The sequence below is a fragment of the Poecilia mexicana genome, unplaced genomic scaffold (assembly GCF_051168715.1).
Source record: "Poecilia mexicana isolate PSO_F unplaced genomic scaffold, ASM5116871v1 scaffold_3, whole genome shotgun sequence".
Lineage (NCBI taxonomy): Eukaryota > Metazoa > Chordata > Actinopteri > Cyprinodontiformes > Poeciliidae > Poecilia > Poecilia mexicana.
The window spans coordinates 5,000,922-5,016,533 of NW_028263372.1; the positions used below are offsets into that span (position 1 = coordinate 5,000,922).

General features: G+C 41.1%; 1 protein-coding gene across 2 annotated transcripts in view; it reads right to left on the reverse strand.

Annotated features, from left to right (window-relative positions):
• Nucleotides 1–5,547: 5,547 nt before the first annotated feature.
• Nucleotides 5,548–15,612, reverse strand: part of LOC148160140 (leucine-rich repeat serine/threonine-protein kinase 1-like) — a 62,588-nt gene continuing 52,523 nt past the window's right edge. Inside the window, exons 34-39 of one of the 2 annotated variants that reach the window (XM_088004085.1) lie at nucleotides 13,989–14,186; nucleotides 13,657–13,871; nucleotides 12,076–12,501; nucleotides 11,394–11,495; nucleotides 7,589–7,768; nucleotides 5,548–6,026 (exon numbers count right to left, since the gene is read on the reverse strand). In XM_088004085.1, coding sequence (XP_087860211.1) covers nucleotides 6,011–6,026; nucleotides 7,589–7,768; nucleotides 11,394–11,495; nucleotides 12,076–12,501; nucleotides 13,657–13,871; nucleotides 13,989–14,186 — 1,137 coding nt within the window. In that variant the 3' untranslated portion in view covers nucleotides 5,548–6,010. The other variant, XM_088004086.1, reaches the window with a different exon arrangement.

The following is a 15,612-nucleotide window of genomic DNA, read 5'->3' on the forward strand; positions in this document are numbered from 1 at the left end:
TGACTTCCACTCAGAAAGAGGGGATTCCACTTTTAAACTGAACTTAAACTTTTCACACTTCTGTGGCTGTGTGCTAACAATGTCTTTCAAAAAGTATTGAGTAGTTTTAGGACAGTTTAATGACAGTTTCATGTCATTAAATAAAGTAAATCGAATATAATTGTATTATGACTTGAATCACTTCACAAATGTTTTGTACTAGGTTCTATTGAGTCATGGACTTGTAGCACACATTCCTCCTGATCAGCAGGGGGCAACAGTGGAGAGGAAAATTGCACATTTAACAGGAAGAAACGTCCAGCAGAACCAGAGCCAGGATCAGTGAAAACTAGCAGTAGTCTGCCAAGACTGACTGGAGGGTTGAGAAGAAAGAGCAAAAACAGATGAACATGTTGGATTATTTTCTATATTTATGAAAGTAAAAAGTTGATAGCAGGAGAGTGAGAACGATTAGCTGATGGCAGCGTTAACTCAGTTGATAACTAGGATCAACTGAAATGACCTGTTGAGAATTGGTGCTATAAAAATAAACAGAATCTTATTGGAATTCACCTAGATAATGTTTTTTACTCAGTGAATTAAGCTTGACAGCTTTTCCAGTGTGGCTCCACCTTTAATGATGACAGTGTAGAATCTATGACTTTAAAAACTTTATAAACTAAGTTATTCCTGGTCTGTGCAGCGATAATAAAATGGGGAAATGAAAGTAGAGTGATGGGTAGTTTAATCTTGTCACTGATCGTTTCAAAGACAAACTCAGGAACAGAAACTGACTACAGAACTCCTCATGTGATTTCTGAGTTCTTTGTAGTTTTCTTTAAAAAAGAGGAACAGGCAGCATGACAGCATTCAGCAGTCCGTCTGCTGGCAGCTGGAGAGAGAACACAGCATGATGCAGCTGAGGCTCTTCAGGTAACAGGACAAGATCCTGCTAAACCTTCAGGACCAACACATTCCTCCAACACACTGATGCTACCAATACAGCTGCTCCTAGGATTCAGACTGGCCTGATTAGAAATGTGCATCTAAATCAGCAGAACACCTTCAGTATGTAAATAATGTCTGTTCTGGTAGATTCAATGCTGCTTTTTAAAGCTCTGTCCCTGACACTGCAGAGCTTTGCTTCCTGAATATGGAAGCCAAATGTTCCAAAGAGCTAAAGCAGAGCTTCAAGCTGAGGGAGAGAGATGTTGTTCCTCACCAGCAGGGATCAGAGAGGATTTCTGCTCTGCAGGAAGTCCACTTCTGTGACCCTCAAACAGGGACACAGAGATCATGTGGTTGTTTTTCTGACAGTAGGTTCCGGCTGAATACATCTACATTATATTGTTGTAGAACCACGTTCAGCTGTTGTACAGCCGATGTGCAGACTTGAGCTTCATCTGTGGGTTCAGTTACTGTCAGGTCAGGTCCTTCATGTTGAGTCCCACAAAAGCCTTCAGTTCACTAACCAGTGTTAGTCAGTGATCCTTTTCATGCAATCTGAGTGAATTTATCAGCTTATGGATTTGAAAATTTATATTCGGTCGATCATCTCTGTGGTCTGCAGAACGGATGCAGACCCTGCTGAGCATGATGGCGTCTAAAGAGAAGAACACTGAGACTCTGATTAAATGTTTTCCTCTCTGCTGCGGCTCAAACACATTCAGATGTTCCAACCACCGCATCCTGACAGGCATCACAATCTGTCCTATACTGTTCAAAAAAATCATGAACAAAAACATTTTTTTTCTAAAGTAGTCATTAATGAAGTATTATGCTCTTATCTGAGGAAATCCTAAGATTTGCTACAGCTGTTAAACTGAACAAGGAACAACTTCATCCATCAGTGATGATGGTCAGCAGACGAGGTGATGAGAATGTGGAAATGAATAGAAATTTACAAGCAATAGAGCTGGTTTTGCTGTTTTGTCTGCATCAGATTAGTTTTCCTTCTCTATTACAAATCATTTACAGTTGAAACCACATATATTCAGTAGATAAAAAAAATGCTGCTGAAGCCGGTGAGGCAGACATTATCCACAGAGAAACGTATTCTAAAGCAACATGGGCTGAAAGGCAAGAGAGCAGGAGGCCATTACTGCAAATGGAACCTGAAAAGCTAGATTATAGTTTACAAATATCCACTACGACACAGAGCCATGTCCTGTTCATTTATGGAGACATGTCCTGTGATCTGATGAAACTAAAATGGAACTATTTGGACATGATGACTGTTGTTGTACCATCCTAACTGTGAAGTATGGGGGTGGTAGTGTCATGCTGTGGGGTTGTTTTGCTGTTTGAGAAACTGGTCCACTTTATTAAATATATGGCATCATGAGGAAAAACATTATGTGGAAAATACTGCAACATCTAAAGACGTCAACCAGGAAGTTCAAACCAGTCCAGAAGGATGATGTCCCTCAGGAGAGAGAGAGGCTGCAGGTCAACAGGTCAACAGGTCAACGTTCTGTTGTGGCCGTTACAAAGCCCTGATCTCTGTCCTCAGAGAAATTGTGGGTGTGTGTGTAAACTTCTGGTCTTTTCATGGCCACCAGGTTGTCAGAATGTGTGAATGTATTTTCCATTTTCAGCCAAACTGTGTACCTGACAGAAGCACTGACTGAACATCAGTGAAGAAGTGCTGGTGTTTTCTGCTCAGGGACACCGCTCATGTGTTTGACTTCTAATTAAAGGCAGTATAAGATAATAGGAAGTAAGAGGTGTGACATTGTATCTATTTACTTCCTGTTTGCTTTGTTTCTTGGGAAGTAAAACTTTTAGAAGAGCTAGAATTGATGAGATGGAAATGTTCTCTCTAACCATTGGATATGGAGAGTCAGATTCCTACCACTTTAATCAGCTCTGATTTATATAAAAATATAATTTGGTACCAAACGATATTTTATCTCTAAGCTGCCATCAGCCTCACATTGAACAGTTTTGCTGAGATTCAGTCCAACATTTACTTGTATGATTTATTTTTGCGGTCTTTTCAAAACTAATATAAAAAATTATTGAATTATGACCAAATATGAATTTGGACAGCTAAAACTGTTCATTTAATATAAAAAAGGTGAACTCAGCACTGCAACACCCCAAATGAAAAAAATTTCATGAAAATGCAGCTTTTCATTTACCTGAAATTTCATCTGGGACTTTTAAAGAAGGTTTTGCAGAGGGACAAAACAAAAGAAAGGAGGGAATAAATCTTTAAATTAGTATATGTGTTTTTCTTTTTTTTTTCTTTTGCCACAAAACAGTTACAATCCATGTGAATCATTATTAAGATTAAGAAACAAATAGCTGATCCTGATGCTCGTGTTAAGGCTCTCAGACTTTATGAAATATTTCAGTGTTAACTTCCTCTAAGTCATTAGAGATTAGATCCTGGAGATGATGTACCTGGCAAAATGAAAAGCCCCTGACTGAGCTTTAGTTGCTAGTCTTTCTGTTTCATCCTGAGTTCATGGAAACCAACTCTGAGTTTCTGCTTTGTTGTTTCCTTCATGAAGCCACAAAAGAAGCGACTGCAGGTGATACTTTTTCACTCCTCTGGATCACTGCTGTTGTTTTTTTTTTTTGTTTGTTTCTGCTCTGCCTTCTCTAACCTACTGCGTATTCTGATCCAGGTTCTGGTTCTGCTGGAGGTTTCTTCCTGTTAAAGGGGAGTTTTTTCCTCTCCACTGTTGCTACATGCATGCTCTGTATGAGGCATTGCAGTAAAGTCAATGACAATGTAAGCGGTTGTCACTTTATGCTCATCTAGGAGGAGTGGAGGCTGCAAGTCAATGACTGTAGAAAACATTTTAAACAAATTCGAATAATCTGAATTAGGAGGATTAATAACTGGGATCAATTGGAACAGATGTACGGTCTGATGTTCCTGACTTCTAATAGAGAGTTTCTGTCTCTGCTGCCCCTCAGTCCTCTGGGTTCACAGCGGAAACATGTCCAGTTAATATTCTGGGAAGATGAGTTCCAGGAAGACAAAATGTTCCAGTCCAAACATAGCTGAACTCTTTTTAGCTGAAAGCTTCAAACCAACATTTGGTCATTTCAACAAAGACGCAGTTCATTAATCCACATCTTTAATGGATGAAACATCTTTTAGTAGAATGGAGCCTCCATCTGTTGTCCATAACATTCTCCAGCTATTATCCCTGGATTAGAAGGGAATACCTCACAAGTCGCGCGCGCGCGCGCGCGCGCACACACACACACACACACACACACACACACACACACACACACACACACACACACACACACACACACACACACACACACACACACCCCTACAGGAGCAATTTTAGGGACCAATTAATAGCCATATGAAGAAAGTCCACGGGCCAGGATTTGAACCAAGGACCTTGTTGCTAAGCAGCAGTGCTAACCAATGGGCTGGAGTATGTTTAAAAGTCACAGACATAATGTGACCCTGATGTTATTCAGTCTAGCAGTGCATGGAGTCACTTCAACACACTGTAGTTTCCTGCTTCAGAAAGTCATGCATCACAAAACTGAATGAAATCCATGAATATTAGTTATGACTTTTCTAAGACAGAAATCCATTTTAAACAAATCCAAGAGAAGCCTGAACCGTCCCTTTAAGAACTTCTTGCTTTTTTAAGTTTTATTGGCACTAGTGGCCTTTATTTATTAGTAACTGCCGGACGAGAGGAAAGGCAGAGAGAGAACTCCGACTGGAGTCTGTATGTGGCGCCCCCTACAGGAACATGTTTGCAAATAAAAATCTATTGCAGAATCACATTAGGAGCAGCGTTATATAGAAACAGGAAGTAATCTATAAAATAAAAATAATCAATACAGGTCGGCCTGAAGTAGTTCTTATTAAAGCTGTATTTCTACTGCTTTCTAGTGTTTGATGAGAGACTGACTAAAAACAAGCTTCAACTACGTCCACCTATCGGAGGTCACGTGACTCCCAAGCTCCCCTCCCCACACACCCATCCACCCTGCACTTCAGGCAGCGAGGTCAGAATGTTCTGACCTGAACAGCTCAGTCAGCGGTAGGATTTACTCACATCAGTCACATACAGAGAACATCAGAACTATCTGAAAGTGATAAGAGCATCACTGATAAACTGTGCAGAGCTCTTCAGCCAGCAGCCTGCTTTGTTCCCATCTGGAGTCCATGGTGGACTTCATGAAGACACGCTGGCTCATTTTTACACAGGAAAACAAGATATCACCATTATTTATTACAGCAGATTGTTTACAGGGCAGCTGGGAATCCCAGACATTCCTAACACAGCTCCATGTATCATCTCTGCTTCTGCCAAATTAAAATGACACTCGAAACCTTCAGGATAAGAAACGACTTAAAGTCATCTTACTCCTTAGCTCAAAGCTGAAAGTGCTGTTTTACAATCCGTCCATCTGTCTGTCCGTCTCCCCAAACGGTGCAGTGTTCTTCTTCCTCAGCTGCTGTTTGGTGGATTAAGGTCCTTTTAAAAAAATTATTAGTTTAAAATATAAAAAAGGTTGATGTGAGTGAATGTCATTCTAAGATTCCTGTCTCACCAAGTGGTTCAAAACAAGTGAGAAAAACACTGAAACTTTATTTACAAAAAATGTATTGAACATAATTTCATACAATAACAATGTTGAGCATCTGCATATTTTTCATTATAGAGTTCTAGTAAATGAATAACTCCTGGCTCCTTTGGTCAATAATTCAAACTGTATGAGAGTGTCGGGATGTTTGGAGATGCTGCAGCGTCTGACAGCTTGTTTTTCTGTTGCTGCACCTCGTTGCTTATTTCTGCCTAATATCTGGGAGTGAGCTGCAGTCGGCCTCCAGATGTGTTTACAGAGCAGCAGCTGGACAGGGAGCAGCTCCTGTCCTCGGCCTCAGGTCCAGATGAATCTGCATCTGGCAGTGCTCAGGTCCAAAGAGGATCCTGGATCTTGTTCCCAGAGCGTCAGAGGGATCCACCCACCCAGCAGGACAGAGCTCAGTCTGTGTTTGAGGATCAGAATGTTCCTGTGAAGCTCCACCATCTCAGTTTGGATGGATTCTAGTAGACAGAAATATGTGAGGAGTAAACAGAGGGAGCTGAGAAGCTGGAGGCGGACGGGGGGCCGGGGTCTGCTCCATGGCCTCTAATGTGCTTTGGTTCAGGTCACATATACACATTAAAACACACACACGTTTTTATTCCGGACTGTCAGATATGGAATCAGATTAAACATTTCATGTTTACCAAACATATTCCCATTTGCTAAATGTCAAAATAATGAGAGATTTTCTTGAGCTCTCAGAGTGTGTTGGGTAGAATGTGTTTCAGGTCTGGATCAGTTTGCCTCGCTGTCACATCAGGCCGCATGAGGCTCACTGAAACATGGCAGCTGCTCCACTGAGGGACCAGAGGAAGCTGTACCACAATGTCCACTAAAGTGCACCAGTTCCTCCTGCAGAAAATCACTCATATAGCATGATGCTGCCATAAATCATACAGGATGGTGTTCAGGTATCCTCCCTTTCATTTTGCTGATCCATGGTTGTTTTTTAGTGTCATCAGGGCAAACCTCCAGATGTTCAGGTCTTTGTTCCCGTGTGCATGTGCAGAGTGTAATCTGCCTTTACTGTTTCTGTAAGAGGCATGGCTTCTCCTCCCTGAGTGACCTTTCACTCCATGTCTGGACAGAACATGTTTCACTGGGAAAGTTATACTTTTACCCAGTCAGCAGGTCTTTTGCTTTGGTTCTGATTCAGTGAGACAGAAAGCACCAGGCTGTGGGGTGCTGGGCTAAAACCAGATTTGGTGATGGATGGCAAAATTACAATATATTAATAGATTGTATTATATATCAGTGGGTATGTTTTAATATGTCACCCAGCCAGCAGCTCCATATTGTTCCCAAATAAATATACTAGAGAATTTTAAGATAATTAAATATTGTATACTATATATAATATAGTTTTATATAAAATATAATGTTTGTTGAACATGTATTTGTTAAAGAAAAGAAATAGATATATTTTTGGCCCTGAGCTGCTGCCCCTGTTAGTCCTTTCTAGTCTGGCAAAGACCGCAGCCTCACCAATAGGGGGCAGTGAGGAGCACTACAGACAGAGGCCAACAGCTGTCTTCTTCTTCTGGTCTGCTGTCATGGTGGACATTCCCACCATGACAGCATGGTGGGAATGGAATCAGGGCCTTCCTGATACATCCATCAGGAAGGCCCACCGCATCTTCCTGGATCTTATCTCATGTTTTCTGATTGTCCCATGAAGCCTCACGTGGAGGCAGAGTGTTCGACCTTATAATAATCCATATCAGATATGAAGAACTAACCAACAGGAAGCTTCTGAAGCCATCAAGATGAGGCTTTCCCAAATTGTTAAAGGAGTAGTGATGATGTTGTATGTAACCATCTGAATATAACAAATTATATTTCTTATTATTCTGACATTTAGCAAAAATAAAATTTTTTTAGTAATTTATCCAACTAGCTTAAAATAAAAACGATGACTGTTCAATAATGTCAGTGTTATTCTTTTTCCAGTTATATGGAGGGAGGGGGGGGTAAGGTGTCTGTCCTGCTCAGTGCCTCCCACCCCATGCTGAGCAGCTACCTCCTCCTCCTGCTACTGCTGCTCTCAGAGTGGTACAGCTCCTCCCAGGACTGGTAGAAAACGTCCAGCTCCTGGTGGCCCCAGGCCCTCCAGACTACCAGGCACCACTCCATGTTTTCCTTCTGCTGGAAGCCGCATACAACCATGTCCTTAGCCACCAGCGCTGCCTCCTCCAGGGTCCTGAGGTGGGGAAGAGGAATAGAAGGGGGTGAGGAGCTGGTGGAACGTGTCTGTCATTTGCCTTTCCCAGAAACTCACAGGCAGCTCATTTAAAAGCCATCAGTGCACTAGATTTACAGCCTATGGTAGCCAAGTGCTTGTACAGGATGAAGATCTTGTGCTTCTCAGGGTTTAAAGGCACTAAAAGATGAGCAGAGAGTATCAGGACTGATCTGTCATTCATCATTTTGGGTTTGGAGTCAGAACCCCACATAACAGCGTTCTAGTTAAGAAGTCGCAATTTCAACATGGCGACGCCCATAGTAGCTCTTATGAACATAATTTTAATCTAAGCTTTCCTTCAGGAAACACTGCTTTTAATTTAAGAGTAGTATTGCAGGCGCTACATGAAACATTGATTTTAGACAGATTCTTACATGTGTCTTGTAAAATAAATGTTTCCACCTCAGCTTATGTAAGTGTACTGATGTGCAAATGGTATAAAAAAAAAAAGGAAATCACCATGATGGCAGAAAACTGCTTATCCGCCATCATCGGTGGCTAAGCTAACTAGCCTGAGCTCTTATGTGGGCAGAGCCTCACAGCAGAGCTGTGAGGCTCACACTGCGGAGCTCTCACTGCGGAGAGCAAGGGGCAGGGTGTGAGCAGCACATTCACAAGCATGACTGAGAGCATTTAGCCCCTCCTCCTGGCTCTGACTGGTTGTACTGCAGATGGCAGTAGGACCACAGGAAGGAGGTAGAGGAGTTTGATTTTTTTCACAGATTATCTGCGATGGCATGGTGACAGTTTAACTTTTATAAACATATTGTTTATAAAAGTTTCGTACTACAGCTTCAATACAGAAAAGTTCCTTTCTGTTTTTTTGTGTATTGTTGAGCAAGAGCCAAAGAGAAGCCCAACAGATTTACAACATACAGGTGCTGGTCATAAAATTAGAATATTGTGATAAAGTTCATTATTTTCCATAATGTCATGATAAAAATTAAATTGTCATATATTTTAGATTCATTGCACACCAACTGAAATATTTCAGGTCTTTTATTGTTTTAATTTTGATGATTTTGGCAAACAGCTCATGAAAACCCAAAATCCCTGTCTCAAAAAATTAGAATATTATGAAAAGGTTCTCTGAACGAGCAATAAAAATAATCATCTGAATCAACAAAGTAACTCTAAACACCTGAAAAAGATTCCTGAGGCCTTTAAAAACTCCCAGCCTGGTTCATTACTCAAAACCGCAATCATGGGTCAGACTGCTGACCTGACTGCTGTCCAGAAGGCCATCACTGACATCCTCAAGCAAGAGGGTGAGAAACAGAAAGAAATTTCTGAACGAATCGGCTGTTTGCAGAGTGTTATATCAACGCACCTCAGTGGGAAGTCAGTAGGAAGGAAAAAGTGTGGCAGAAAACGCTACACAACGAGAAGAGGTGACCGGACCCTGAGGAAGATTGTGGAGAAGGGCCGATTCCAGACCAAATTAAATTTTCATCTCCATAAAACTTTTCAGCAGATGGAAGCATGAAGTGCTCCAAAATCTTCTGATAGCTGCTGCATTGATCCTGCCCTTGATAAAACCCAGTGGACCAACACCAGCAGCTGACATGGCAGCCAGACCATCACTGACTGTGGGTACTTGACACTGGACTTCTGGCATTTTGGCATTTCCTTCTCCCCAGTCTTCCTCCAGAGTCTGGCACTTTGATTTCCGAATGACATGCAAAGTTTGCTTTCATCCGAAAAAAGTACTTTGGACCACTGAACAACAGTGGTCCAAAGTGCTGCTTCTCTGTAGCCCAGGTCAGGCGCTTCTGCCGCTGTTTCTTGTTCAAAAGTGGCTTGACCTTTGACCTGGGGAATGCGGCACCTGTAGCCCATTTCCTGCACACGCCTGTGCACAGTGACTCTGGATGTTTCTACTCCAGGCTCAGTCCACTGCTTCCCCCAAGGTCTGGAATCGGCCCTTCTCCACAATCTTCCTCAGGGTCCGGTCACCTCTTCTCGTTGTGCAGCGATTTCTGCCACACTTTTTCCTTCCTACTGACTTCCCACTGAGGTGCCTTGATATAACACTCTGCAAACAGCCGATTCGTTCAGAAATTTCTTTCCGTTTCTCACCCTCTTGCTTGAGGATGTCAGTGATGGCCTTCTGGACAGCAGTCAGGTCAGCAATCTGACCCATGATTGCGGTTTTGAGTAACGAACCAGGCTGGGAGTTTTTAAAGGCCTCAGGAATCTTTTTCAGGTGTTTAGAGTTACTTTGTTGATTCAGATGATTATTTTTATTGCTCGTTCAGAGAACCTTTTCATAATATTCTAATTTTTTGAGACGGGGATTTTGGGTTTTCATGAGCTGTTTGCCAAAATCATCAAAATTAAAACAATAAAAGACCTGAAATATTTCAGTTGGTGTGCAATGAATCTAAAATATATGACAATTTAATTTTTATCATGACATTATGGAAAATAATGAACTTTATCACAATATTCTAATTTTATGACCAGCACCTGTATAACAGCAACGACACTGAAGAGCCATGCAACTGATTAACACCAGATGTATTTAGTGGCAACCACAGCTCAGCATAGAGTGCATCTGTAAACACCTGTGTGCATGTGTGTGTGTGTGTGTGTGCGCGTTTGTTTGTAATACCTTGTGGGGACTATTTTCCTGACACATACTACGTTGTGGGGACCAACTGCTCCTTGTGGGGACCGAAGCCTGGTCCCCACAAGGGGAAACTCAGTTTTTGGGTCAGGGGTCAGAGTTGGGGCTAAGGTGTGAATTGAGTTTTGGTTAGGGTTAGGTATGTGATGGTTAGGGTTAGGAAAAGGGTAAAGGTAAGTTTTAGGCTGTAGAAATGAATGGAAGTAAATGGAAAGTCCCCACAAAGATAGCCAGACAAACATGCGTGTGTGTGTGTGTGTGTGTGTGTTAGTTAATAGAAGGTTTCTACATAGGAATGTTCAATAGCAGCTGTGAGGAGCTGCGGACATCCAATCCCCCCTCCTCCTAACCCCCATACCCTTAGACCATGGGAACCCCAGGGAGGATCACTGCAGAGGAGGTGGTCAGAAATGTTTCTATGAAACACAGCTTCAAAGTATGATCCCCCCCTTCAACTCCCATCCCCCACCGACAGATTGTTTTGAGTCACTGTAAACACACAGGGAACCATGAACCTGCAGAGAAAACTCCTTTAGGCATCAAAACAAAACAGTGAATTGTTCAGCTCTATTATGGAAATTCTTATAGTTTCTAAACATGTAATTAAATTCATTTTTGATGCCATCTGATTCAAAATGCAGATCTGCTCCTAAACTAACTGGACCTGGCAGTGAGCTGTCCTCTGAAACTGCAAAATTAAGGAGCAGACATTATCCTGAAATAACAAAGAAAAAAAAGTGAAAATAAATTGCTAGAAAAACGCAAACATTCAGAGATTTCAGCATGTTCCTTCAGTACCACCACCAAAGCCCACCCTGGAGGTCCAGAGGACTCTGAGGTGCTTGCCGTTCACCATGCCTAATTACTGCTGCAGAGTTTTTCTCCACAGCGATGGAACCGACCCACCAGAACACCCTCATTCCTGCAGGAAGGGACAATAGCTGAATAACTCACCCCAGAGAGGACAGTCCTGGTGGACTGAGGACAGCAGAGACACGTCCCCTGAGTTGATTTCCACAGGACTGGATTTCAATGATTATCAAATCACCTCCACGCCTGTCAAACACACACATTCAGCATCGGGTTAGATTGCAGAACAATTCAGTTTCTTTCCAAAGTTGAATGTTGAAATTTTCTGCTTCTTTCATAGAAGTACCAACTGTCTCCCTGCAGCAGACAGTCACTAGCAAGCCAGGAAGAAAGGGAGAAACCGAAGACAATTTGTTTTCTATATCTTGAAGAACTACTTGTTCCATTGGCAGATTAGTATTGTTATTATACTTATAACATTTGTATAAGTGAATTAATCTGCCAATGGAAGTAGTAGTTTTTCATCAATATTAAGGAATTATTTACTTAAAACAGGCCTCTATATGTTGCTGAAAAATTACTTGTAATTTTAAAAAAAAATTTTTTTGTTTTATTTGACGTTTACTAAGATATTTGCACTAGAAACTAGAACAAAAATAATTGGCAAGATTTTGTTTTTTTTGTAGTGTAGCTAATAGTGGAAAGATCTATGCTATGTGTTTAATTTTATATTTAACGTTTAGAAAAGTGAAGGTCATAGAAACAGTTTTCCTCTCAGCTGGATCAGACGCATCACAAGGCCTCCAGGTGTGTGAACCGTTCTTACCTGGGGATCCACACTGTCCCATTCACTGGCAGCAGATTAAAAGCCTGCAGTTCAGGGACTACAGAGTTTATTTCCTCTGCAGAGTCTAGGTTAGTAGTTATGGATTCCTGTTGGGCCTGCAGGTTCTGGGCCAACGGTGAACAGCTTCTACTCTTCAGTGAACTGCAGTCTGTGGCGCTCAGACAGTTTGACTGTGGCGGTTCCAGAGAGCAGGTAGACGACAGGGAGCAGTAGTCTGTCACAGAATCCTGGTGCTGGATGATTTGTGTGCCTGCCTCCTCACTAAAAATCAGCGTCACATCTCCGTTAGACCATTCCAGCTTCCCATTCTGGTCCGTAGTGTTGATGTCATCACCTGCCGCCGCGGCCATCCCAGCAGGACGCTGCACGGCAAACACGTCCCGTAAGGGGTTTCTGTCTCCACAGCTCAAAGTAGGAAAAAAAAAGCAATCAAAACAAAACTCTATTATGTTTCAACATAGAGATGAGTGCTACAATCATGATCAATAATACCCCTGATAAACTGGAGGCTCTACACCTCTACTGGAGAATAAATCTGACAGTGGAACATGTTTCACTATCATTTCCTGTATAATGCAGCAGACAGTTTTTAGCTTTAAATATGTTAACTGTCTTTAAATGGATCTCTTAATCCAAATGAGAGCAGAACTTTGTTACATTCCTAACTAAACAGTAGCTGAACAGAGAATTAACACAATGAAGACAAACATTTTTAACATAGCTTTACTCCTCTGGTAAATGTCAATCCAAGAAGCGGACAATGATACTAATTTTCAAAAGTAGCAGGTGTTCCATGATATATCGACACCAACATCGGTATTGGTCTGATATTAGTTACTTTTTAACATATCATTATCAAGCTGATAAAAATGGGCCTATATTAACAACCAATATTTATTTCCATCTTGTTGCTGTTGGTTTCTGGAGGAGGTTGGTCATGTAACGTTTGATCATGTGACAATGATGCAGCACAGGATTGTGGGAGTTTAACTGAAGCAGGGAAGCGGTGGTGAAGTCAGCGGTGTGGTCGTTTTTCTTCTGAAGATGTTGAAATGGTAGTGTAATACCCATCATCTCTATAATATCAATAAATATCAGTTATCAGCATTATAAATGTTGCATATCAAAATGGACCCAGATTTTCATATGGATAAACCTCTAGCGTATAGTTTCTGGGCTTATCTGGCAGTTAATGTAATCAGGACAGAATCTTGTGATTTATTGACATGTGAGCCATTCCAACCATAACTCATTAAAAATTACTTATAATTTCTGAAGAGGTTGTTTTATGTAATTATGTTTCATTTTAGCATAATTTCAGATATTTATGATGTGCTGTATGCTTATAATAGTTATCTTAAACTGTAAATGAGAAAATGAAAACCCAACAGAGTCTGAATTCACAAAAAACAGAACTCCAAAGTAAATTCCAAGAGTCTATTTCAGCAAGAAATGACCATCAAAAGTTGACCGTCTGCTTAGATTAATGTAGCTTATAAGGACATTTTGTTGACCACTGGTTGCTGCCTCTGTGACCCAAATGGGTTGATTAACACCTACCAGTAGGTGGCACACAGCTCATATGAGGCGGCGTAGTACAGCTTGAGCGTGTTGCTATGGTCATCCAGCGTCCACAGAGCTTCCTCTCCACACAGACTGAAGCTAGTGGTCATGCTCACTATGGACGATGGAGCCTTGTACGGTTCCAGCCTTCGCACTGCCTGGAGACTGCTGGTGTCAATGACCAGCAGGCCTGGGCCGTTAGAGAACCAGAGCTGGAAAACACACACAAGAAACTATCAGTTTAACTCCAGGAGTGGAAAACACAAACTATATGATGAGCTCTAGGATCTGAACCATGATGAAGAGGGAAAATGTGGCTTCATGGTCACCTGAGAGCCGCTACTGAGCAGAGCCATGCTCCGGACGGGGTAGGGCCTCTGCCTCGGGTCAGAGTCCTTCAGGCCAAATACGGTCTTGTTTAAGGTGTGTGAACAAAGGTACATCTCTCCATCCAGAGGAAGGTCGTCCACCAAGGTGTAGACAGCCACCAAACCGTCAGACATCCCAGCAAACACTTTGGCCAGGCTCTGGGTAGAGAAGGAAAACATCTCCGTTTACCATATTAGGAAATATATTCATGCACATTGTCTAGTACTTTTAGGGAAGTACATCATTTTTAAATTTGTTATTCCTGTGTTATCTTCCTGTTTTGTTTTGTTTTGTCAATCAACTTAAAGGGGTGGATATTTATGGAACCACATAGTTTATGTTAAATATTTTGATTTAATTCTCATTATTTTGCAGAAATCAGTTTCTTTCCTTCCCATTTCTTCACTTATTTAACCAGCAGCACACAATGTCCTGGTTACACAAAAGTAAGAAAATTAAAACAAATATATAAGTTTAAAACAAATTGCAAAACAGATTAAAAGCAATGACATTAATTAATACAATCACGTTGGGTGTTTTTAAGAACCGCTTGAAAAAATTCCAATGAAATAAGATTCAATATTTTAGTTCAGACTGGAGCTGATTCCATGCTGTAGGAGTCACAACACTGAATAATTGCTTCCCTTTTTCTGTTTGAACACGTGGACCATGCAAGAGAAAAATGTTGTGGAGCGTAAACAACGGTCAGTAATCGATTGTTGTCGAAGAGAATTTAAATAAGTTGCAGCCAAACCGAGTAGAGTCAAATCTATATCATCAAGTTTCTATTTAACATTAATGGTTTGTTTTTTTACAGTAATTGTCAAAAAGCCACATTTTGTTCATTAACGTTTATTTGTAAATGTAACGAAAGGATAAAACATCCAAGAAGGTAAATACTGCTCTGCATAACCAGCACACATTTAGGATAATTAGGCAGACCGCCATATTAGAGCTTGTAAGTATGCAGGTTGATTTGGTGAATATTTAGCAATGGGAAAAAGCAGATCTGTTCGCAATATTAAAGCGATATGTTTCTTATAATCACATCATAATAAGGTTTTAATAGTCTCACTAAATAGTCTAAAAAAATAAATTAGGATCAGGAACTTTGCTGTTTGGTTTCACATCTGTTGTGTCAAATGTATGAGCCTGGGCCAAACCAGAATACAAACCCATAAAGGTATGAGAAGGAGGTGGTGGTGTGCGTGTGTATGTGTGCACGACATTACTCTGACCCCTTAAGGAAGGTGGGAGGTGCTAAGGTATTCTGATCAGTTGGGTATTTAGGGCATTCACTTTATTTATGTCAGACAGGAACATATATCGTAGTGCACACAACATTCAACATCAAGCACTCATGGTGAACAACAGATTGTTTCACTTTGGTTACATTCTGATCCAAAGTCAGCAGTAAAGTGTAACCAACTCATTGTTCATAATAGTGGGTTTATGTTTACTATCTTTGGCAGCAAAGCTCTCCTTCCTGTCCTTTGGAGCTCTAATTCATTAATGTCAGAAAGTCTTATATATAAAATAAGTATGAACATCCAGGAGAGTTTTTCATGAACAGAGCTTCTGCAT